The sequence below is a fragment of the Penicillium nucicola genome (genome assembly GCF_028828085.1).
Source record: "Penicillium nucicola strain IBT 29836 chromosome Unknown utg000005l, whole genome shotgun sequence".
NCBI lineage: Eukaryota > Fungi > Ascomycota > Eurotiomycetes > Eurotiales > Aspergillaceae > Penicillium > Penicillium nucicola.
Window position 1 is genome coordinate 2,112,898 of NW_026643129.1, and position 21,358 is coordinate 2,134,255.

At 50.0% G+C, this 21,358-nt stretch overlaps 9 protein-coding genes across 9 annotated transcripts; 3 read left to right on the forward strand and 6 right to left on the reverse strand.

Annotated features, from left to right (window-relative positions):
- Positions 1 to 1,086: 1,086 nt before the first annotated feature.
- N7511_005858 (uncharacterized protein) lies at positions 1,087 to 1,281 on the forward strand (the record flags this gene model as incomplete). Its single annotated transcript, XM_057128235.1, has 1 exon — positions 1,087 to 1,281. One exon carries the CDS (start codon positions 1,087 to 1,089, stop codon positions 1,279 to 1,281), a length of 195 nt encoding a protein of 64 aa, XP_056984752.1.
- Positions 1,282 to 1,708: 427 nt separating this feature from the next.
- On the forward strand, positions 1,709 to 4,205 carry N7511_005859 (beta-glucosidase; the record flags this gene model as incomplete). Its single annotated transcript, XM_057128236.1, has 2 exons — positions 1,709 to 1,874; positions 1,930 to 4,205. 2 exons carry the CDS (start codon positions 1,709 to 1,711, stop codon positions 4,203 to 4,205), a joined length of 2,442 nt encoding a protein of 813 aa, XP_056984753.1.
- Positions 4,206 to 4,654: 449 nt separating this feature from the next.
- Positions 4,655 to 5,434, forward strand: N7511_005860 (short chain dehydrogenase/ reductase; the record flags this gene model as incomplete). The annotated part of the gene is made up of 1 exon (XM_057128237.1): positions 4,655 to 5,434. The coding sequence occupies one exon, from the start codon at positions 4,655 to 4,657 to the stop codon at positions 5,432 to 5,434; it is 780 nt and encodes a 259-aa protein (XP_056984754.1).
- Positions 5,435 to 6,047: 613 nt separating this feature from the next.
- On the reverse strand, positions 6,048 to 6,603 carry N7511_005861 (SRPBCC domain-containing protein; the record flags this gene model as incomplete). The annotated part of the gene is made up of 3 exons (XM_057128238.1): positions 6,048 to 6,293; positions 6,338 to 6,487; positions 6,550 to 6,603. The coding sequence occupies 3 exons, from the start codon at positions 6,601 to 6,603 to the stop codon at positions 6,048 to 6,050; spliced, it is 450 nt and encodes a 149-aa protein (XP_056984755.1).
- A 545-nt stretch (positions 6,604 to 7,148) lies between these two features.
- N7511_005862 (uncharacterized protein) lies at positions 7,149 to 8,904 on the reverse strand (the record flags this gene model as incomplete). Its single annotated transcript, XM_057128239.1, has 3 exons — positions 7,149 to 8,101; positions 8,160 to 8,313; positions 8,380 to 8,904. The coding sequence occupies 3 exons, from the start codon at positions 8,902 to 8,904 to the stop codon at positions 7,149 to 7,151; spliced, it is 1,632 nt and encodes a 543-aa protein (XP_056984756.1).
- A 1,032-nt stretch (positions 8,905 to 9,936) lies between these two features.
- N7511_005863 (uncharacterized protein) lies at positions 9,937 to 10,366 on the reverse strand (the record flags this gene model as incomplete). Its single annotated transcript, XM_057128240.1, has 2 exons — positions 9,937 to 10,086; positions 10,307 to 10,366. 2 exons carry the CDS (start codon positions 10,364 to 10,366, stop codon positions 9,937 to 9,939), a joined length of 210 nt encoding a protein of 69 aa, XP_056984757.1.
- A 774-nt stretch (positions 10,367 to 11,140) lies between these two features.
- N7511_005864 (serine hydrolase domain-containing protein) lies at positions 11,141 to 13,044 on the reverse strand (the record flags this gene model as incomplete). Its single annotated transcript, XM_057128241.1, has 5 exons — positions 11,141 to 11,933; positions 11,983 to 12,214; positions 12,273 to 12,299; positions 12,364 to 12,477; positions 12,525 to 13,044. The coding sequence occupies 5 exons, from the start codon at positions 13,042 to 13,044 to the stop codon at positions 11,141 to 11,143; spliced, it is 1,686 nt and encodes a 561-aa protein (XP_056984758.1).
- A 1,811-nt stretch (positions 13,045 to 14,855) lies between these two features.
- N7511_005865 (OPT family oligopeptide transporter) lies at positions 14,856 to 17,584 on the reverse strand (the record flags this gene model as incomplete). The annotated part of the gene is made up of 8 exons (XM_057128242.1): positions 14,856 to 15,194; positions 15,257 to 15,546; positions 15,608 to 15,785; positions 15,841 to 16,104; positions 16,153 to 16,434; positions 16,493 to 16,609; positions 16,669 to 17,229; positions 17,288 to 17,584. The coding sequence occupies 8 exons, from the start codon at positions 17,582 to 17,584 to the stop codon at positions 14,856 to 14,858; spliced, it is 2,328 nt and encodes a 775-aa protein (XP_056984759.1).
- Positions 17,585 to 19,350: 1,766 nt separating this feature from the next.
- N7511_005866 (uncharacterized protein) lies at positions 19,351 to 21,077 on the reverse strand (the record flags this gene model as incomplete). Its single annotated transcript, XM_057128243.1, has 5 exons — positions 19,351 to 20,083; positions 20,134 to 20,258; positions 20,320 to 20,603; positions 20,822 to 20,878; positions 21,008 to 21,077. The coding sequence occupies 5 exons, from the start codon at positions 21,075 to 21,077 to the stop codon at positions 19,351 to 19,353; spliced, it is 1,269 nt and encodes a 422-aa protein (XP_056984760.1).
- Positions 21,078 to 21,358: the final 281 nt, after the last annotated feature.

Genomic DNA, 21,358 nt, shown 5'->3' on the forward strand with positions numbered 1-21,358 from the left:
TTCAATATATAGCAAGTCAAAGTTCTCTCGCGATAAAGCTATGGATTTAGAGAGATAAAAATCGGTCTGTAGGGAATACCCATGACACGGGTTGAAAGTGTGGGGCTAAACAAGCTTGACCAAGCCTGAAGTGCCCGAAAGTCAAGGCTTCACTCTGCTTCATCATCTCAAGCCAAAAGTTCATCCGTAGTGTTGACTTCGGGGAACATTCCCGACTCCGGCGAGACAGCCTTTGCCTTTCAGAGTCCCCGCGATACCGGCCCCGCGAAGCATGCCATGTATGCCGCGCTTCAAGTGTGAATTTGTCTTTGATGTGTAGTGGGGCTTGGTGGCTTGACCATTAACAGGACACTCACCATACTTTCCTCTGGCTGTATCCTCATTCATACGAATATCCAACACTATTATCGAACAGACACACGGAAGAAAGCGAAGAACCGAGCCACTCGAAGTAACCATGAACGTTCAAATCATTGCAGGGATTCTTTGAAGTTAGCGCCAACTCCAGCTTTTCCTCCCCACATACTAGCAAAGAAAGGTCCTTTTGCCTTTTAACCGGAAGGCTCAAACCCTACTAAGAGTGCCTATCCACCATCCCGTATTCAACAGGACTAACAAACACGCCTTTCACACCTTCTCCGCAACTTCCCCACTAACACCCCGCAACAAGAGTTCGGGGCATGCAGAGCCGAGGGAAATGGTCTGATGATGACCTTGATGCCGGACATAATGATTGATGCCGTGTGTTTATATCCGGTAATCAAACTTCTACAGCCGAGAAGCCGAATATCTCTAGTCCCACCGAGTTCGGAAAGCGCTTGACCCCAGCTACAGTTCTAATTATTCAAGATTGAACGGAATTTGCGCGGTTCCGTGTAGACTGATCAATGGCGGGGATGAGCCAAGGACTGCCAGTCCTCTACTACATCGAGCGTTTTGCGGGGTTTAGCAGTGACCCTTTCGTTGCAACCGTAGACTTCTCCGCAGTATGCCGAGAGTATCTCTCGGTAGAGTGTCCAAGAGCAGTAAAGCTCACCGGCTATGAAGGTATCCGACGCCGAGAAACCGTGCTAGACCACTGCGAGAATGGCCAGTTACGGTGGGAAATGGCGGTTCCGGCCACTGAGCGTTGAAGAGAAGAAGGAAGTCCGAGATCGGGCCGTCCAAGACAGAAAGAGTCGAGATGCTGTCCGCAGTGACCTGGTGGCGCACAGAAACTTTGCACTGACACCCGAAGTAACGCCGGTGCGTACACCCATTGCCCTGCTTGGCAACAATTAGCGTTTTTTCTCCTCGATCAGATTCTCGGGGTCAAGACGCCGACTAGCTGATTTCAGTTGCCAAGGCGGTGATCGGTCAAAATGCCTCACGTTGGGAGTCCGGGCAGCCGACAGAGTGAGTGGCTGACACTTGGCCACCGTCTGGACCGGTGGTTCAGGAACGCCAGAGCCGAAGAAAAGGCCAATAACGCGTCATAGCCATGAGAGTGGCATGCGGGAAATGCAGGAAATGCAGGAAACATGCATAAATCCCCAGACGAGAAAAAGCGGGAGTGTGGGGTCCCCACGCTAAACAATTTGCCGGTAGAACCCCGGACCAGACGGCGGCAGAACTCCGGCATTGGACTGTTCCTCTATACAAATCCAGGAAACTATAAGAAGGGCTGGTGAGTCGCGACAATGGCTTTTGAACAAGCAGTTTCTACATAATGGCCATCACTCAGCTTATGCTCTCGGCCCTGTTGGCTGCCACAGCAGTCAACGGCCAATCATTCGATGGAACGTCTCGAAGTGAAGATGCGTTCAGTTATGTCCAGCCTAAGAACACTACTATTCTTGGTGCCTATGGACACTCTCCGGCCGTTCTTCCGTCACGTAGGTTCTGTCAGACCGTTCATCTCAACTAGGTTTGCTAACCACAACTATATAGCCAATGCTACCGGATCAGGTGGTTGGGATGAAGCCTTCTCCAGAGCCCAAGAATTCGTAGCCAAGTTGACTATCGAAGAAAAGGCCGACATGGTTACTGGCCAGCCAGGCCCCTGCGTGGGAAATATCGTTGCCATTCCTCGCCTGGGCTTCCCCGGTCTTTGCTTGCAGGATGGCCCATTGGCCATCCGAGTGGCAGACTACGCCAGCGTGTTCGCCGCCGGTGTCACCGTGGCATCCACATGGGATAGAGACCTTCTCTATAAGCGAGGCTACGCCATGGGCCAAGAGTTCAAGGCAAAGGGTGCCCACATTGCCCTCAGCCCAGTGGCTGGCCCTCTCGGACGCTCCGCCTACGCAGGCCGAAACTGGGAGGGCTTCGCAGCCGACCCCTATCTGACAGGTGTTGCGATGGAGCGTACCATTCGTGGCCACCAGGATGCCGGCGTGCAAGCCACCGCGAAGCATTTCATCGGTAACGAGCAAGAGACACAGCGCAACCCTACCTTTGACTCCAATGGAACTCTCACGGATGTCATTCAGGAGGCTGTTTCATCGAACATTGATGACCGAACCATGCACGAGCTGTACCTGTGGCCGTTTGCCAATGCGGTCCGCGCCAGAGCTGCCAGCTTCATGTGCTCGTACCAGCGTCTGAACGGCTCCTATGCCTGTGAGAACTCCAAGGCCCTCAATGGCTTGCTGAAGGAGGAACTCGGCTTCCAGGGCTATGTTATGTCTGACTGGGGTGGTACTCACTCCGGTGTTTCTTCTATCGAGGGCGGTCTCGATATGAACATGCCTGGCGGTCTCGGCGCCTACGGCATGGTCCCGGAAGCTGGGTCTTACTTCGGAAAGAATGTTACTTACGCTGTCAACAACGGGACTGTGGATGAGTCTCGCGTGGACGACATGATCGCTCGTATCATGACTCCTTACTACTGGCTCGGTCAGGATAAGGACTATCCCTCTGTGGATCCTTCTTCTGCTGATCTCAACACTTTCTCGCCTCGCTCGACCTGGTTGCGCCAGTTCAACCTGACCGGCGAGCGAAGCCGTGATGTTCGCGGAAATCACCACAAGTTGATCCGTCACCTCGCTGCCGAGGCAACAGTTCTTCTCAAGAACGAGAACAGTGCCCTGCCTTTGAAGGCCCCGAAGAGCATCGCTGTCTTTGGTAACGATGCTGGTGAAAACACTATGGGCCCTGTCAACGCAGCTACTTTCGAGTACGGTACTCTCGGTTCCGGTGGTGGTTCTGGAACTGGACGCTTCACGTACCTTGTCTCTCCTTTGGAGGCTGTGAAGTCTCGCGCAAGCGAAGACAACTCGCTTGTGCAGTACTGGTTGAACAACACCGACATCGCCACCTCGACTGTCAGTAGCTTCTGGGCCTCCACTCCCGATGTCTGCCTTGTGTTCCTCAAGACCTGGGCTGAGGAAGGCGCTGACCGCGAACACCTGAGCATCGACTATGAGGGCAACGATGTCGTTGAGGCAGTAGCCAAGTCCTGCAACAACACCGTCGTCGTCACCCACTCCTCTGGCATCAACACTCTCCCCTTCGCCAGCAACCCTAACGTCACCGCCATTCTCGCCGCACACTACCCCGGCCAAGAATCCGGCCACTCCATTGTCGACGTTCTCTACGGAGACGTCAACCCGGCCGGCCACCTGCCCTACACCATCGCCAAGAACGGCAGTGACTACAACGCCCCTCCCACCACCGCCGTGTCTACCAAGGGCGCCGACGACTGGCAATCCTGGTTCGACGAGAAGCTCGAAATCGACTACCGCTACTTCGACGCCAAGAACATCTCCGTCCAGTACGAGTTCGGCTACGGTCTCTCCTACACCACCTTCAACATCTCCGACATCCAAGCCGACCCGGTCGCCAAATCCATCACCTCCATTCCCGAGGACCGACCCATCAAGCCCGGTGGCAACCCTGCCCTCTGGGAAACTCTCTACGAGGTGACCGTCTCCGTCGCCAACTCCGGTGATGTCAAGGGCGCCACCGTTCCCCAGTTGTACGTCACTTTCCCAGACTCTGCCCCCGAGGGAACACCCGTCAAGCAGCTACGCGGCTTTGAGAAGGTCTCCCTGGCCCCTGGTGAGTCGCGCGATATCAGCTTCGAGTTGATGCGCCGTGACTTGAGCTACTGGGACATCGTCTCGCAGAAGTGGCTCATCCCTCAGGGTGAGTTCACTCTCCGGGCTGGTTTCAGCAGCAGGGATTTGAATGAGACTACTACTATTACTCCTGTCTCGACTTAGAGTCTCTTCATGTATACCCTGCTTTTTATGTACAGATTATGAAGTCTACGCTTCGATGCCGATATTCTTTTTGGAAAGTTGCATAGCGATGAATTTTATTTCAGTTCGATAGCTCATGGCTTCCATTTTCCCATTGCTAAACGTAGTAGTACACACAAGTCTCTTGTTAGTGTCCGACATCTGTGGGAATATTTCGAGTTCACCGGGGGATTAAATCTCACGATGGGGGCCAAATCCTTCTGCCTCCCCCACTTCCCTTTGAACTTATGAACCTCATTTCTCCCCGCTGATTTGATTGTCATTGAGAACTTCCTAAGGTCGGAATATCTCTGCTTCGGTACCAGAATCGGATGTGATTTCCTCCCATCAAGCTGCTCCTACACTTGTTGAGACTTTTGGAGACATCCTTTTCATCACTACCACTAAATCAACGGTGCAAATTCCTCAAAATGGTCCGTGTTCTGATAACAGGGTCTACAGATGGCTTTGGACTTGAGACTGCCCGTCAACTAGTTCAACGCAACCACACCGTCTACCTGCACGCGCGGAACCACCAGCGCGCAGCGGATGCCAAGGCACAATGTCCCGGAGCTGCCGGCGTCCTAGTCGCAGACCTGACAAGCCTTGCAGAGGCGCGCAGGTTGGCCGAGGAAGCAAACGCAATTGGGACTTTCGACTCCATCATCCTCAACGCCGGACTGCTCTACGGGCCATTCCGCAGGACGCCGGATACCGGCGTGCCAGCTATGGTTTTCGTCAACGTTCTTGCGCCGTATATTCTCTCCTGTCTCCTGACTCCCCCTAAGCGTCTTACGTTCATTGCGTCCGTCCTGCACAGAGAAGCCAACACGGACGTCAAGGATATCTTCTGGCTCGAGCGGGGCGAAGCGGAGTTCAAGGATTTCCCGGCATACTGTGATTCAAAGCTCCATGTCATGCTCCTAGCTAATGCGGTGGCGAGGCGGTTCCACAAAACCTCTGTCACGGCAGTGCATCCTGGATGGGTTCCGACCAAGATTGGAACGTCTAGTGCGACCGACAAGCTGGAGGATGGGGTTGAGACCTATGTCATGCTGGCTGAGGGTGATTACGATCAAAGCCAAACGGGCGTTTATTTTGACCCGAAGCGGGAGGTTGGGGTGCCTCTTGCTTTGACGGCGGATGAGCATCTGCAAGAAGTTGTCGTCCAAGCTTGCGAGAATGTCACTGGTATCAAGTTAGTAGCATGAGCTCGGAACTGTAGCGCGGCATTATACCAATGTGCATGTCGTAGGAGATATGGAGCTATTTGTACATAGGTGGACTTTTGAAAGCCAATGGTCAGCCTCAAGTTCAGATATTATGTGTGGATGTACTGCTTCGATCAGCTGGCATGAGACACGTAGCACGTACTAAGGATGGTAAGCATGAATGCCTGCAGTCCGACCCTTTCGGTTGAGCTTTCACGGTAGGGCTTATTATAAAGCCGGGACCAGGGCTTGGCACATCAAAGAAGCGTGCAAGGGCAACAGTCCAGGACCTAAGAGTCCTTCAATAAGTAAGCGTGTTTTGAATTGAATCTTGGCCCACCAGAAGAAGTTGTAGTCGGGGTATATTTGGGCTAGTCACTAAAGGATTACTCTAGATGATCCAGTGCAGCCAATATAGAAATTAAAAAACCATTGACTAGAAGAAATTGCCAATGATACCAAAAGTGGACATGAATGATCTGCGTGCAGCGGCTTACTTCTGAAACAAACGACCAAACGGCGGTGTGTGTGCATAGAAAATAGGTTGTGTGAGTATGAAACGGCCCCCAAATTGCTCCCAATTCCTCCCAATTCCCTCCAATCGCCCAATAAATTAGGCTTGCTCGGCCCGAGCTTTAAGGTCCCGGTGGAAGATGTCGAAATGGGCCGCCATTTTCTTTCCAAGCAGCGAGGGACTCATGATGAACGCCAAAAAACCCTTGAGATCCTCAGTCTGAGTGAAAACAGTGGATGCTCCATCGTTGGCGGGCTCCAGGTGGAATTTATGCAGACCAGCAATCGTAAAGACCGGCGGGCCCTGCCAAGAGAACAAGCTCTCAGTGTTCTCCTGAGAAGTAATCTTCAGCAAACTGTATTTTCCTCGTTGAGATCGGGGGGAGTTACCTTAACTTCAGCCACGAATTTGAAGTTTTCAATGTTGACGTCGATCTTGTCCCCGTCGCTGAGGGTTTGCGGGGTCTTGGTGGTGTCCTGGACTTTGATCTCCTTCAGCCATTCCGTGTGCCACTCGGGATATGCCGAGAAATTAAGCAACTGCGAGTGGAAGTGGATTAGGGTTTTGTTTGGGCCGCGAGCTCACCACGGTGGGAACTTACGATATCGCGAACTTTCGCTGGAGGAGCGGCTATCTCGATCGTGCTGGTAATCATGGTGTTGATGGGTGGTCAGGAAGGTCGAAGGCGCGAGAGGGATAACTTGAAAGATAGGGAGAGTGCGTGGAAATAGCTTCTTGCACATCCCTGCTGGATCCATGCTAGCGCCCACCGTGGCTGCAGATAGGCTGACATGCTTATAGGGGGTCGATGGTGTCTTTTCTGCCTAGGACTGACAGAAGGACAGAATATTAGAGAATACAGACATGAATGTGGTTTAAACATGCATTAACCATCAAATCGACTATGGAGATACCCGTAATCGATCGGCGTACGAATGCAGATCTGCATAGGATCTTCAGTCTACAAAATTACTATAAGTCCAGAGGTATCATAAAGTAGCAATCAGATTGACTGGCAACTAGGTATATAACATAAAAGCCAAATTGGACATGAATTAAAACCCAGGGGGCAGACATAAGGCACGCAAGAGGAAGCCACCCGTCACACTCGTGAGGAGTCATATATACATCTAAGGGGACAAATATACACGCATTGAATCACAATTATATGCCGATGAAGGTGCATATGCGCAGATCAAATCACGGCTCGTGACTGATCCTGCTGACACGACGTCCTTGGTTCTGCGCGCGGTCGCTGGCAAGCGTGGAAGCGAACTTGCTCCTTGCGCGGATCTCAGGTCCCTTCCAGTAAAAGACGTAGATTGGAAGGACGACGAGACACGAGAGACAGGCAAGAATGGTACTGGCGTACTCCACCTGGAATTTGTTGCCAATGTTCGAGTACATGGGTGTCGCGTACATGGCGGAGATACCGGCCAACAGATCACGAGCAAAGGCGTTACCACCGGTCGCAGACGCGGAGTAGACTCCGTAAGAGGCGACCATGTAATCGACTGAGGATAGGTAGATGGCGAAGTTGGCAATTCCCACACAGGCGGAGAAGATCATGGATCCAATCCAGTGCACATTGTACTCTTGGCCCAGCGACGTCCAGGCAAAGCCGATCAGACCGATGGGCTCGAGGGGAGCCAGGAACAAAAGCCACTTGAGACGACGCTCGGGTGGAATCGCCGCGTCTCCATGTCTCAGGCGTAGTTTTTGATCACGCATGAACCACGGGAAGTAACTGAAGTAACCGATGAAGTAGGCGGCGTTGATGGGAATGACAGCCCAGGCCTGAGCAAGGATTCCGAAGCCCCAGCCCTTCTCGTACACAATGGCGAAACTTTCCAAGAAGGTGAAAATCAGGGCATCAGAGAAACCGGACAGGAGAGACAGGCAGAGCACAATCGGCTCCCTGAACAGCATGTAGAAGGGTCGCGCCCAAATCTTGCCAGCTTCCTTCAAAGAAACCCGTGGAGTCTTGAGCTCGTTTGGGCCATAAATGTTGGGGTCTTCGCCTGTCTTACGGCGACGCTTGGCCTCCTTGTCCATGATGATCGTCGAGCGACTCTCGGGCATAAAGAAGATAATGGCCTGGGTGACACCACCGAAGATGAGCTGGATCCAGAAGAACCATTGCCAATCCAGGACTGCACGATGCATTAGTATGTCTCTCGCAAAAGACGAGTCGTAGGATGGAATTCTTACATCGCTCGATGGGTCCACCAATCACACCACCGATACTGGTACCAATACAAGAAGACAAAACAATAAAGGCGAGAGGGAATTGTTGAGTTTCGGGTTCGTAGAGATCGGCAATCAAACCGAGAGTAACACTACCACCAGCAGTCGAAAGACCACCCTAAAACATGAGTTAGTTTATCATTCCAAACCAAGACCTGTTGACACGGAAAAGGAAGGTTCTCACCAATGCACGGGCAACGACAACAGTTCCCCAGTTGGGAGCGAGTCCCGCAGGAATTTGCCAGATGTTGATCAGGAACATGGAGAGCTGGAGGATAGGCCAGCGACCAAACTCCTCACTCCACGGCGCCCACAGTTCACAACCAATGGAGTAAGTGACCAAGTAGGCCATCTGACCCGTTCGGGCATGTTGATTGCTAATGTTGAAGGCCTTGGACAATGGTTTAATGGCATTCGGGAAGACCGAGGTGTTGAAGTTCATGGACACCTGAACAAAGGCGACCGCCGAGAGGTAGGTCCATTTCTTCCATCGCGGCCATGAGTAGCCGAGGATCTCGTAGCAGTCCTGTTCCTTCAGCTCGCGCTTTCCATCGGCGCGCTCACTGGGCTTCTCGGCCAGTTCAGCGGAGAGGTCGACGGGGTCGCTCGAGTCGCTGTCGGTGCCACTGCCATTGACCTTGGCGGAAACCGGTCTGCTCTCTTCGTGAGCTGCTTGAGGCAAGCCCTCTTGTTGCTCTGGGGGAGACATCCTGGTAGTGCAGAGCAAGGAGTTGAACAAAAGAAATATGGGGACCTACCCCAGCTGTTATATTGCAGAATTTGCATACCTCGGGGCTCTCCAATTTTTGGTTTCGGTTCTTAGTTTGCCGCCCAAACCGGATTTCGAGTGGATCGACGGCCACCGAGTGGGTCCCCCTGGCGTAACTATGCATAAATGTGGACGGGCTTAGGCCTGTTCGCTCAGACGCCCGTGGGTTGAGATGGAGAGATGCGATCAAGGTGTAACTAGCTCAATAGCAGTACGAGTGGTGTTGGCAGGCAATTGTAAACTAGATCAGACTTGTACAGTCTTGATGTCTGATCAGACAAGGGTTTGCTATGCTTTCTTGGCGGGCCCCACAGCCTCAGGTCGGCACTGACGTCAATGCCCGATGCAGCAACATAGCCGATAACTGGGTTCGTCTACACTGACAATCCGATCTTTATGTGTGAGTTCAGTCGGCAGATTCGAGATCTCTTCATCACATGTTACATTATACATCTATGCCCATAAGAATATACTCCATGTACTGTAAGCCGCAAGGGCACGGTATGAAAGCAGGCAATGAAGTCATACATGAAAAATTATGCGCCATAAACGATGAGAAAAAAAAAGGGACCACCGTCCAACCAGAGTGAGGAGATGTGGCGAGCCCCGGGAGATCCCCAAACACAAACTGAATTCATCTGACATTGATCGGCCGTGAGCGCAGACCCCTCTATACAGTACTGTACAGTGCATTAGCCCCAAGCCTTTGTCTGTTCACCCCCATGCCTGGAACGGTCCAAGTGCTTGAACTGGCACACCTCGGATTCTTTCGGGTAGGTATAGCGGCCAGCGTCGATGAGGGCCTTGCTCACGACTGTCCTGTAAGTCGGACGGCGTTTCACTGGCCGCTCATGGTGTCTCCGAACATATGGTTTAACCCGAATGCTCACTCCAAGCGAAAACTCTTGATACTGTGGCTCCGTGGACCATAAAACGGCGCTCCGTAGTTCACCCGGCTTGGTTATGATCACATCAAGGACCAATAACCGTCAGCATATTACCGGCCTCGGGCCCGAAGCCATCGGTACCGATTGGTGATGGAATAGGTCTGGCTCCTCCGATGCCGTTCACTTTCCGAGCCTGCTCATCCGGAAGCATAGAGTCATAGTTATCCACAAAGTTCTGTGGCTTGAATTGGCAACCCTTGGCGTTTTCTTATACAAACCTCCTCCGGTGTATACCGACAGGTGAGACTGTTGCAATAGTGGCACGTCATACACACGTAGCCTTGTACAGTACAGTACAGTAGACATGGGGTTAATCTATTCATGCTATCCGGGGTCCCCCCACATCCCATGTTTCTAGAAGCCGACAATTGAGTCTGCGACAGGTGACATCATACCTGGACAGCCATCACCTGAGGGTCAGGTGACCTAGTTTTTGGTTCGCATCCATTCTGCATTGTGCAGATGCGCCCTTTTTGGTCTTTATCGGATTTCTAGTAGAATTGTCTCGTCAATTCCCATTTTCGGAGACTCCCAGGGCCCTCAGAGGGTTGTCCTCACGAAACCTCATGTCTTTTCGGGCGTGCCCCATTCAAGGGTCCACAGACATTTTTCGAACGGTCAGTATGCAAGGAAGTCGGTTATTATACACTACGCTCTCTGCAAAATGTCTGTCGGAATTTGCACTCGGGGCCAAGGCTTGCACATTCCTTTGACCTAGAGGCAAAAATGGATCAAGCTAGGGGCTTCCGAGGTTGGATCAAGGGAATGATGGCCCAAGAGATCTTCATCTGTACGGTAATATCCATTGCTTCCTCATTGCGACATTTTAATCAACCCTTTGGTTTGTGTAACAAGTGCATGCTTGTTTGCTTGACTCAGTTGCTACATTCTGATTTGGGTATCGATTCTTCGCCATTTGGGGTTTCTCGACGCGCTGTTCCACACCCGCACAGTGCTTTGCCTGGGTGTAAGAACCCTCGCACAAGAAAGATTCTACATCAACGAACTATTTGGATAGATCTTACCCTTAATGTTTTACTTTCACTATCATATGGGGAGGGTGTGTTTTTAACATGGCCCTTGATCAAGCCATATTATTTCAATCCTTTTCTTCATTCTTTTTGATTTCTCCTGCTCCTACAATAGCATACGAGTAACAATCTTCTAGAGCAGGAATTGACATATAAAACTTCTTGTACTATAAAACAGCCGAAACTTAAACCAGCCAACTAAGCCCTAGGAATCGTAATGCGGAGTGCGCGCGGGATTATCGCGGCGGCATGTCCGTTGTTATCCAGTTCAAACTCGAACTCGGTGAGACCAATGTTGCCATATACAAAAGAATCAAGCAAGATCCAGGACAAACACGAGCTGAGGATAGGTCCGCCATTGCTTGCTGGATTGGCAACAAGATTAACGGCCGAGAACGCGATTCGCCCGGCTGTCTCGAGACCATTTGGTTGTAGACGAATGTTTAACTTCGAGCGGTCGGTCAGCCCTTGCAAAGCTATTAGGGTCTTGAACATGTCGACAGAGTTACTGGTCCACTCTGTTATCTTCAACCCCGGGCCATCATCAGCCGTGATGGTAATCGAAGAGTTGGAACCACCATGCGCAACAAAATACTTCCCTGCAAAGCGTTCAAGCGCTTGACTTCTGGCGGCCTCTTCAAGCGCTGGGAGTACGTTGTCTGCAATCATTTCGGCAAGATTCGCTGTCAGCTGGTGTGGATTGCTATCACCAGCAAGCAGAACGGTAAATCCGGCATTGTAGTCTGGGGAAAGACCCATGAAGCTGGAGTAGACTCCAATGTCTCCAGCTTTGCTATAAAGGTCCACTTGACGCTTGTCTGTTGCGAAAGAATAGATCTCCCATGGTGCTCCAACCGAGTGCTGCAGAGAGGAGGTATGCGTGGCTGGCTTGAGCCATCTTCTTGTGATGGCAGGCTTGACCAGAGCACTTGAAAGTATAGCACGGCCAACAGTAGCCATGTCCTTTGAAGACGAGAACACTCCCCCGGCCCTAGTGAAGGATAAGTCATCTGCGCATTACGCCCTGCGTGCGTACTTACGGGTTTTCGTCCCCCACTGTATAGTTGAACCAGCTATGAGCCTCGTTGGAGGGAATCACACCGAATCTCGACTGGGGTTGAAGACCGGACTGAGTCAGATTGAGTGGCTTGATCAGACGATCGATTAAAATGTCTTCGAAATCGGCCTTGGCGATGGCTTCCAATGCATAGCCAAGAATTTGGTAGCCTGCGTTAGAGTATATAGGTGTGTGTGAGTTGGTAGTGAGTGGATCTATGAACAGCAGCCTCATTAGACTGGGATCTATCTCCACACGGACTGTTTTACTCACGCGCTTTAAGCACGCCTTCGAAGAATTCTGTATTGATCAATGAATCAGTCAAATCAGAATGGCAATAGTACAAGGATCTCCATGTGCTCACCCTTTCTGTCACAGTTGAAAGTACTGCCACAAGTAAGTCGGTCGGATTTAGAAAGAGTAGGGAAACCCAACGCCTGGAGGGTAGTCGATTGGAACCCGAGGTCTCCGAATGCATCTGTAGTTCGTTAGTCTACTGAGCGCATTGCCGATTCACCAACTGACAGTCTCTTGAGATCCCGGCTTGGTGGCTGGCCAGCTCTCCAATGGTTATGTCGTCCCATTGTACATGATCAATTGCATTCTGCTTCGTTTTGTGATTGGTTCGCAGTTCAGGGACGTAACTGGACACCGGATGGGGAAAGTATTTTGTGCCGTCCAAGGTCATGTAAAGGAACATAGTCCACAATTTCGAGATGCTGCCAATGCGAAATATGGAGTCTTCGTTCACTTCTCGAACACCTATAGAGCCAGTGGCAATTCCATCGTCCGTATGTGAAAAGGTAAAGGCCGAGTGACTCTCGTGGCCGCTGAACAATTGAATGGAAAACGAGCTGGAAGGAAGACTTCCATTGGCAATCGCTTCCTTGAGCTTCAAAGTCAGACTCTCAGTCGCCTGGAGGAAAACCCCGGATTTTGACAGGGCAGTGGGTGCTGGGAATGCTGGTCCGAGAAGGGGACATTCTGACACTTTCTGAGCATTGGCACCAAGGGCTAGAATTGAGAACACCCACGAGAAGCGCATCATGAACAGCAGAAGTAGAGAAGTGAGCTGCAATGCATAACGATCAAGAACTCCGAGGAAATGGAGTCGCTTTTATGGTTTTTGTAGAATTCCCAATAAGGTAGGACCGCTATGCAGTTCACCCTCCAGGAATTTGAGCCAAAGAGCCAAACAAAGAGCATCTCGCGTCCTCCGTTCAATCGCCAATTATTGACTTCAACATGTTGTTTGCCTCATGCAATTCTAGTTACTACCCGCTCTGATTCGCGGTAAGTACTTTGACAGGACCCTGGCTCGACGCTAGTGTCCAACGCTAATGTCCCTCGGATTAGGAGTTAGATTAAGCGATCAACTTTCTTTGTCTCCAAATGCTGTCCGATACGAATAGCGCGCCGCTTTGTGCCATTTAGATTGTACGCCCAAGAATGTAATTTGGTGTAAGCCGTGGCCCCTTGGCTCTCCCTGGAACATTTGGATTGTGTACGGCAACATCCAGGGGATTTTTGAACAAAACATCACGAATAAAAATACAAATAGAAGGTCACTTACGGTGATTCAAACCCACGTTTATGTCCTGCGGGTTAGATTGATTTCGCGCTGTCTGGATTGGTAAAGGTCGAACACGTACTGTAGAGACAATATGCACGTTTGCTATACAATTAGCGTCTAGATTCACGCTGTTGGGTCCTTCCATGAGTCGCTTCCTGCTCGTACACTTGTCGCCAATCAGCCTTCACAGGCGTTCAATAAATATCAGAGCCCTCGACATTGTGATCGGGCCTGCATTCAATTCCATAAGTGTACGGACCAGATTCATCGGATAGCTTTCCCGTACCATAATTGACCAAGATTAGGTTATAAAGGCCTGAAATGTCAATAGATCTCCATCTAGATTCATTGGTCACAAAGCTTTGTCCTTCTGGTGGAGAAGATCATGTATGCTAGTCAACGACCCTTCACGACAAAAAGTGCTTTTTTTTCCCATTCGAAAAGACCAGTGACCAAGGATCTTATTCGATTCAGCTACTCAGGCGGGGGAAGGTGACTAGTTGGGAAAAGTGAAGCTTGGCAGAGGCGGTTCATAGTTTGAGCGAGGATGACTGGAGCTCTTTATTGGCTTACGGTCACTAGAACTCCACAAAGTCATGGTGATTTTATGCGATCATTGTCGGTAGAAAGTTCTTTGTCTGCATGGTCAGGGCTACTATGAACCACGTGTTAGGATCATGTCATCTCGATCTTGTACCTGAGACGGACAGAAAAAAAATAATAGTCGATCTGATCGCAAATGAGGCGATTTGGGCGCAGATTAAGGGTCCTCTGCTTGTATTTGATCAGGCGACAGGGGCACACTCTCAACCTTACCTAGTCATCGTAACTGTTGAGGATACTTGTCGCACGATACATGGGGTGAGGTAATGCCAAAATCGTTTATTCTGTCTTTGAGGTGGAAGATTGGGTCACTCGGCATTTGAGTATCTGAGCTGTTGTTTTCTTGTATTGAATACGGAGTTCTTCTGCCACTGTTAGAGTCAACCTTGGTGAATTGTATGACTGGTATAATACTCGAATCAATCCCGAAGATGGTCAACTTCATAAGTCTTGGTGGAAGCCCTCGAGTACGGATGATTATTTGAAGAATATATTGATTGCACATGAATTGTGAAGACTCAGTCATCAAGAACGTAAAGAGCAAAGGATGAGACCAAGGTCTATTCATTATTGTAAAGCCAGGCAAGTAAGCCAAAGTTCAACCCTATTAGAACCTTCATGTGTCAATATCTCAACCACCCTATTGAGATCGTCCCACTGCCCTATCCACTGCCTCTCCACTACTCCACCACTGGACACCAATCGTAATTTCCGTCGGCATTGTTCCCCCACCAGCTTGGGAATGGACGTGATATTCCACCAGCTCCAAATACAGCAAAGGAGAGAACGAAGAGGACCATCAGACTGGCACCATCAAAGGCACCAGTAATGAGATATGAATAGTCCTTGAAGATGCGGGGCTTGTAATTCCGGAGGTAGTACTGAACGTACATGCCGCTGAGAATCCAAGTGAAGATAACGCAAGTCTGACTTTGGTTGTAGGGGATGTATCCAGCGTATTGGATATATTGTGCCATGTTGACCTCGGAGACATCGAACTTGCCGATTTTTGGTACAAACTAGACACGGAACATGAGTCAGCTGGGAGTATACAATGGGCAGATTGGTCGAAGGGACATACCTGATAGAATAGGCGATGAACCACTACAGCTGCTCCGCCAATGACAATACCGAGAGGTACCATGGAGTATTCACGGCCAGTCTTGTATAGATATGATGCAAGAGCCCACGACGTTGCATTACTGTTGAAGGCTTGCATAGTCGCACCACTCCAGGAGGAATTTCCGTTGCCGTCGGTCAGAAGTTCCCGGTTACTTGACACGATAGAGATCATAATGGCATAGTTGATGAAGCCACCAAGAATTGTTCCGTACATTTGCGTGATGAACATGATACGGGGAGGGATTTTGACTAAGTAGGTATCAACGTCAGGTCGACTTCGGAATCAAAGACAACAGCAAAAGCCACTTACGGTATTCACCCATCTTCAGATCATTTGACAGGTTGACTGCATTGGTGATGACATTGTGCGACCACGCAGCAAAGTACATATTTCCAACCGGACGACCAGGTATCATGAGTCCTGCCAACATCTTGGACAAGTTGTTGGTGGCAATTCCGTTGCCATATCGGGAATAGAGGATGGTACTCTAGAGAGCATTTTTGTCAGAAGTCGTCGCTTATAAAGGTTTTCTGGAGACTCACAAAAGGCGCAATGATGATTCCAACAAGCAAAGAAACCACATATGCCCACACAGGCAGAGTAACGTGCTCTTTGCTGACCACAATGATACCGAGGATAAAGCTGCCCACGAGGACAATGACATACCACCACCATGGTACTTCCTTATAGTGTTTTTGCATGTGAGTATGATGGCGATCATCATATCTCCCTTCTTTGGCACTCTGGTATGCCCGCTTAATGTCTTTGCCCCAGAAGAGAATACAATGAACAATAAGAGCGCCAATCTAGAGTATGGTTAGCTTGTAAGTAAGAGATGTGAGAGTTCAACATACTGCAGCGTTTGCCATGAACATAGAAAATGCAAATGTTCCTGTAAGCTTTGGCAACCCGAATTCAAACAACTTGGCTTCATCGAGAACACCGTTGGGGAAGACTTCGGCTGTTGGGTAGGTGGTACCGTTGGCCAAATGCATCTTCGTTGACATGAAAGGCAGCGACTGCGCATTCCAACCGTTTCCATAATAGATTCCGATCATGATGATGAAACAGCTGCCAATTCCCAAAGCCTGGTGAAGCTGCAACTTAAACGGAAGAGATGTTTGAAACGATGTGGTCTGTGGAGATTAGCTTTTTGCTTCGGTCAATACAGACCGGTGCAACAATTTGACTTACATATTGCCAATCGAAAGACAGAGAGAAAAGACCGAGACCCTGGTTGTTGGTAGCACCACCGAATAGGTTGTTGAGTACAGAGCCCGTGTTGCCGGTCGCCTTTTGTGCGGCCAGACACTGAAGACATATTAGATCAATGCAAATGGAGTACTGATTGTAATTCGGCTGCCACTCACAGGGATTGAGACAGAGTTCAGCCACGGGAAAATGTAGGCGGGGATAGTCTCATAGACAGCCATTCCAGTGAAAGCATACCAGAAGTATCGGAGTGGCTTTGAGTTCTTCACTTGTTGCCAATGAAGACCTTGGAGAGTCTTGACGGTGGGCAACGTACTCCAGTAAACAGCTTCAGTGTGCCAGACAGCGATGGGACGCATGATTCCACATAGGCCATATCCAAACAGACCAATAGAGATCGTGCTCAAAATGACAGTCGCCGCACTAAGGGGAAGGTTATAGAAAAGGTCCTGCGCTGCAAAGACCGTTGTAGATGCCGAAGCGTTTGAGGCCGAAGTTGCAGTGATTGCACAGATCGAATGCTCCTTTAGGCTCCATTCACCATTGTTAAGAACCTTGAGCGCTTTAATCCACCATGGCAACTCTCCCTGGCCATTTTTTTCCCTCCAGCGAGCCTCGTATCTATCACCGCGGGGAAGGAATTTCGCCCAGCCATTGCCCAAGAAGTAAGCGATCAGGACGATGAAGGTTCCTTGAATGGTAATCGCAGTCGGTTTGAACTGTCCAGCCATTTGTTAGAAATCTGGGGGTGTATAACGGAATATTAGGTTCATTTACTTGATAGATCTGATACATGACCGCCTGGAAGCAAGCCAGACCCGAGGCCAGGAAGATACTTCGAAAAGTCAAAACACTGTCGAAGTCGTCTCGCAGTGGTAGCAAATGCTGAGCGGCATCCGCACCAGTGATGATAATGGCATTCTCGTTATCGCTCTCCTCTTGGCCGCTGAGGTCGTTTTCACTGTCTTTTGATACATCCCCAGTAGCGACAGTGACAGTAGCCTTCTTCTCCTGGACAGAGTCCTGGGAATCTGACAGGCTTATGCCCGTCGACTCGGCAATGATTGGCGACATGGTCAATTGCCGTATATCCAGAGAATTCGAGAATGTATTTCAGACAGATGCCCCCTCGCGCTTCTTATATGAACCGACCTGATACCACAAAGTACCCAAATGAGGCCATCGTCCTAACCCAATGGGGAAGGTTAGTATATCAGATATGTCTCGGGAGGCCAAAACTAACATGGATCACTTCTCCATTGCCCCCATTGCAGGACGCACGCCGACGCCCAGGCCACTTTCCAAAGCCCTACGGGCAATCTCGCATTCCATTCATGTCAGTGCAAACCAAGATCCTCTTTCTGATTGATGCGATAACGCTGTTATTTAGCCATATCTTTGCCAGGGTTGATTAGGTTGGCGGACTTCCGCGCTAGATGCTGGTGTGGCGTTGGCGGGCGACGCGGCAGTTAGAACTCGGGTAAACCTTTAATTTCGTCCCCAGAGAAGAGAAGGGAGAGCATCGGGTAAAGCTAGTAGCGCTACTCAACACAAGTAATGTCAATGAACCTGCTTGATCAATCCAATATTCTCCTTTCAACACAAACTGTCCGATTCATGCTCTTCTTGCTTCCCGTGCATGCGGGACGGAGTATAAACACAGCTCCGTCGGGCCAGCGCCACACTTAATTTAGTGCTCAAATTTTGACGATTTTGATTCGTCCGAAGAAAAAGCCAAGTAGCGAGTTCCCTTGGTCTGCATTCAGATAAACGAAGACGCCAGGATTCGCCATCCTGCCACTGTAACCCTCCCCGCGCTAGGGGGATCGCGCGACCGTCGTTTTCAGGTCAATACAAGCGAGTATGTATGTCCTATTTTGGTCTTCGCGTACTCGATTAAGTTAATTGGCCTCAGTTCGGTGGTATGCGTCGTCTTTATTATATTATCGCTGTGTTGTATGGCAACTGGCACCCACGTGAATCGAACGCCCTGGTTGGGATTGAATGTCACATTTCCATAGGGTGTGCAGCATGTTCTCAAACGGTGCTCATAAACTCTTTCGTACCTGAAGAAGTCTTGTACAATTTTATGCAAAATTCTGGAGCCGAATGTACTGTTTCGTGTATGGTGTGGGCCCTAACTTGGCCTCCTTTTCGGTCCCTTTGTTGTCCAGCTTCGAGAGCCTCGGATGAATCAATTAGGTTCTATAAAGGTGGCGCTGTGGAAAGAATTGGTGTGGCAAGAGTTCAGGTCATTCGTGGTCTCACATGATGCGAGAGGCATTTTTTTGCGTTTCTTGCGGTTCATTTGATAGGGGGCCATTAAGGCTGAACTCTCTGCATGTGGCGCCCTGCATTTAAGACCATTCTCGATTTTCTGGAAGTCCACTGGAAGGGCTATCGCGTCTGTTCGGAGACCCTTCCACATGGCTTCCTGGCAGTCAGGTTTCAGTGTCCTCGTGGCACGGATGGGCGCTAAAGGCCCAAGTATCACTGGCTTGCAGGGGTTCACGATGCCCGATTGGAAATTGGCAAGACCCTTTTCGCATGAGATTCGGAGACCGGGTCCGGAAACCTTGTGGACCTGGACCCCATACCTCAATATTGGTTGATGTGCTATATCCTGGTTCCCGATGGGATCATCTGGTTGGACATCTGAAATTACATGAAGTCGGGGTTCTGCCTTGATTTGATCCCCTGTCGAGGGCACAGGCCATTTGATCGGTGTATTTTTCTCAAAAGAAATGAGCTAAGAGATAGCCTTGTCGAGCATCGGTCTTGCCTTTGCCTCATTGGGTAGATCAGTCGATCGCGAGTTTATAGTGCGCTATTTGGTCAGCTCAGCCCGGTAAAGCGCGGCTGGACGAGGCACAAATTGCATAGGCGGGCAACTCGAGCGGACTTTTACCACCAAAGATCGTGCCCCAGTGAGGTTGAAACACATTCTCGCCTTGCAGCATCTCCAGCCAAAGGACTCTCCTTACGTGGAAGAGAATTGCATCACAACTATCCAGCTGTAGAGAAAGGCTCGACCTCCGCGCTCGCTCTTTGAACCATGAATAGTTTGGTGTGCCCGTTGATGCAACCATTCCGATCGAAAACATCCAGATGTCGAGCGAGTCATATACCCTACGTGTCGATTCGAGCTGATTGAGATGCCGAATCAGTCGAGTGACAGTCATGTTCATGAATACTGCATGCGAGTAATATGTCGGTCCTTGGATGAGAAACATATAAAGTATCATGGCGTAGCGAATGCATTCCGTCATGGGTGATAGCATGATGCTTTCCGCTCCCGGTGCTGACAGCAACAGTCGGTGTACGACGAAACAGGTGAGGTCGTGAAGCCTGGTGCTTGGAATGGATATCTTTTGAGCAAACTGAAAGACATTTCGAAGACGGATAAAGACATTTGTCACTTCATCCTCAAGCTCAAGGTTGCTAACATCATATAGATTCTCGGATAGAGCGGTCGAGCTTAATTGCCATTCGGGGATGGGGGGTATACCATCTCCGATGCCGGTGTCATCCTGGGTCTCGAATTGCGGATGACCCATTATCAACATGGATACCCTAAAGCTAGGTCAGTAGCATACTCAGCTTGTGTTAAGATGCCACCTTACCAACAAATCATTCGCGCTGTCAGTGGACTGGTTTGTCTCACCGAGTTAATACCACCTCTCATATTCACCAATCTCCTCACTCCATTCACGTGCATTTCGCTTATTTCAGTGTTTCCTTTCCCAAACTGAAGTTACGGGTGATCAGTGGTCTGTTCAAAAAGTCTAGCAGGGCCTTCGGCATCTTACTTCGATCGTTGCCAAAGTGATAACAGAGTTCATGGTCCCGTCTTGAACGGCAAGGGATATGTCCTCAATTTTAGATCGCAGCAGGGTCACTGAGTCTGCCATGAGTACTTCGGAAGACTGGAAGCCCTTTTGGGCAAGGAGTTCCTCGTCGAGACATGCCGTCTGCAGCGAAACATGGAATAATGCCGGGTCACCTAGAGCTAATGGCCACCAAGAGATGAGGAACGGATTTGAGGTTGCGTTCAAATCAAGAGGGTAGTATTGAAATGCAATTTTATGAAGGACTGTACATCTTAGTTTTGTTCGGCGTGGTTTCAAGGCAGACGTACAGCTATGGATCAGGCGTTGAACTTGTGTCCGGGGAAGTCTGGTCTGTGGATATGAATCAAATGGATCGACGGACCCAAACCTGCAGCTTAACCTGCTGGCTGTACCGAAAGCACTGTCTGATTTCTCGTCCGGACCGGAGGGTGCCGTAACGGTCCACGGTGTATTTGCATACACACACTGGACTTGACGTTTGATACAGCGAGAGCAGCGCGGGGCACGGAGGTCGCAACTGTGTTTCGCTTTAGCACACGCCGCACAACTTCGGCGAAGAGACTGTGGCATATCGAAGCAACGAGACTGGGGGGATTGAGCCATCAAAACAAGGAGAGTCAGCGGAATAGATTGCCCTATGACACACCGCCTTTACCTGTCTGGTGTTTCAAAGGTCGGATCGAAGCAACAGAGTGTTCGAAGTGAACGGCTGGCATGTAGACAAAAGAGACTTCCTTCCGGCTCTTGGCGACTTCTCATTTCATATTTCAACTCTCAACGTCTCAAGATCTCTCAAGATCTCTCAATATTTGCAGAGCGACACACCTCGGCATATACTTGCCAAACTTGCGCTAGCCCAAATAGGACTAGATCCCGACTGACATCGGAGTCTAGTCCTAATTAGGCTATGCCCTAGATGGTCCGATTGCAATGGGGCCATACAAAGCACTTCAGCTCCCTTGTAGTTGTTGGAAACTTCACTCTGGCACCCCCTGAA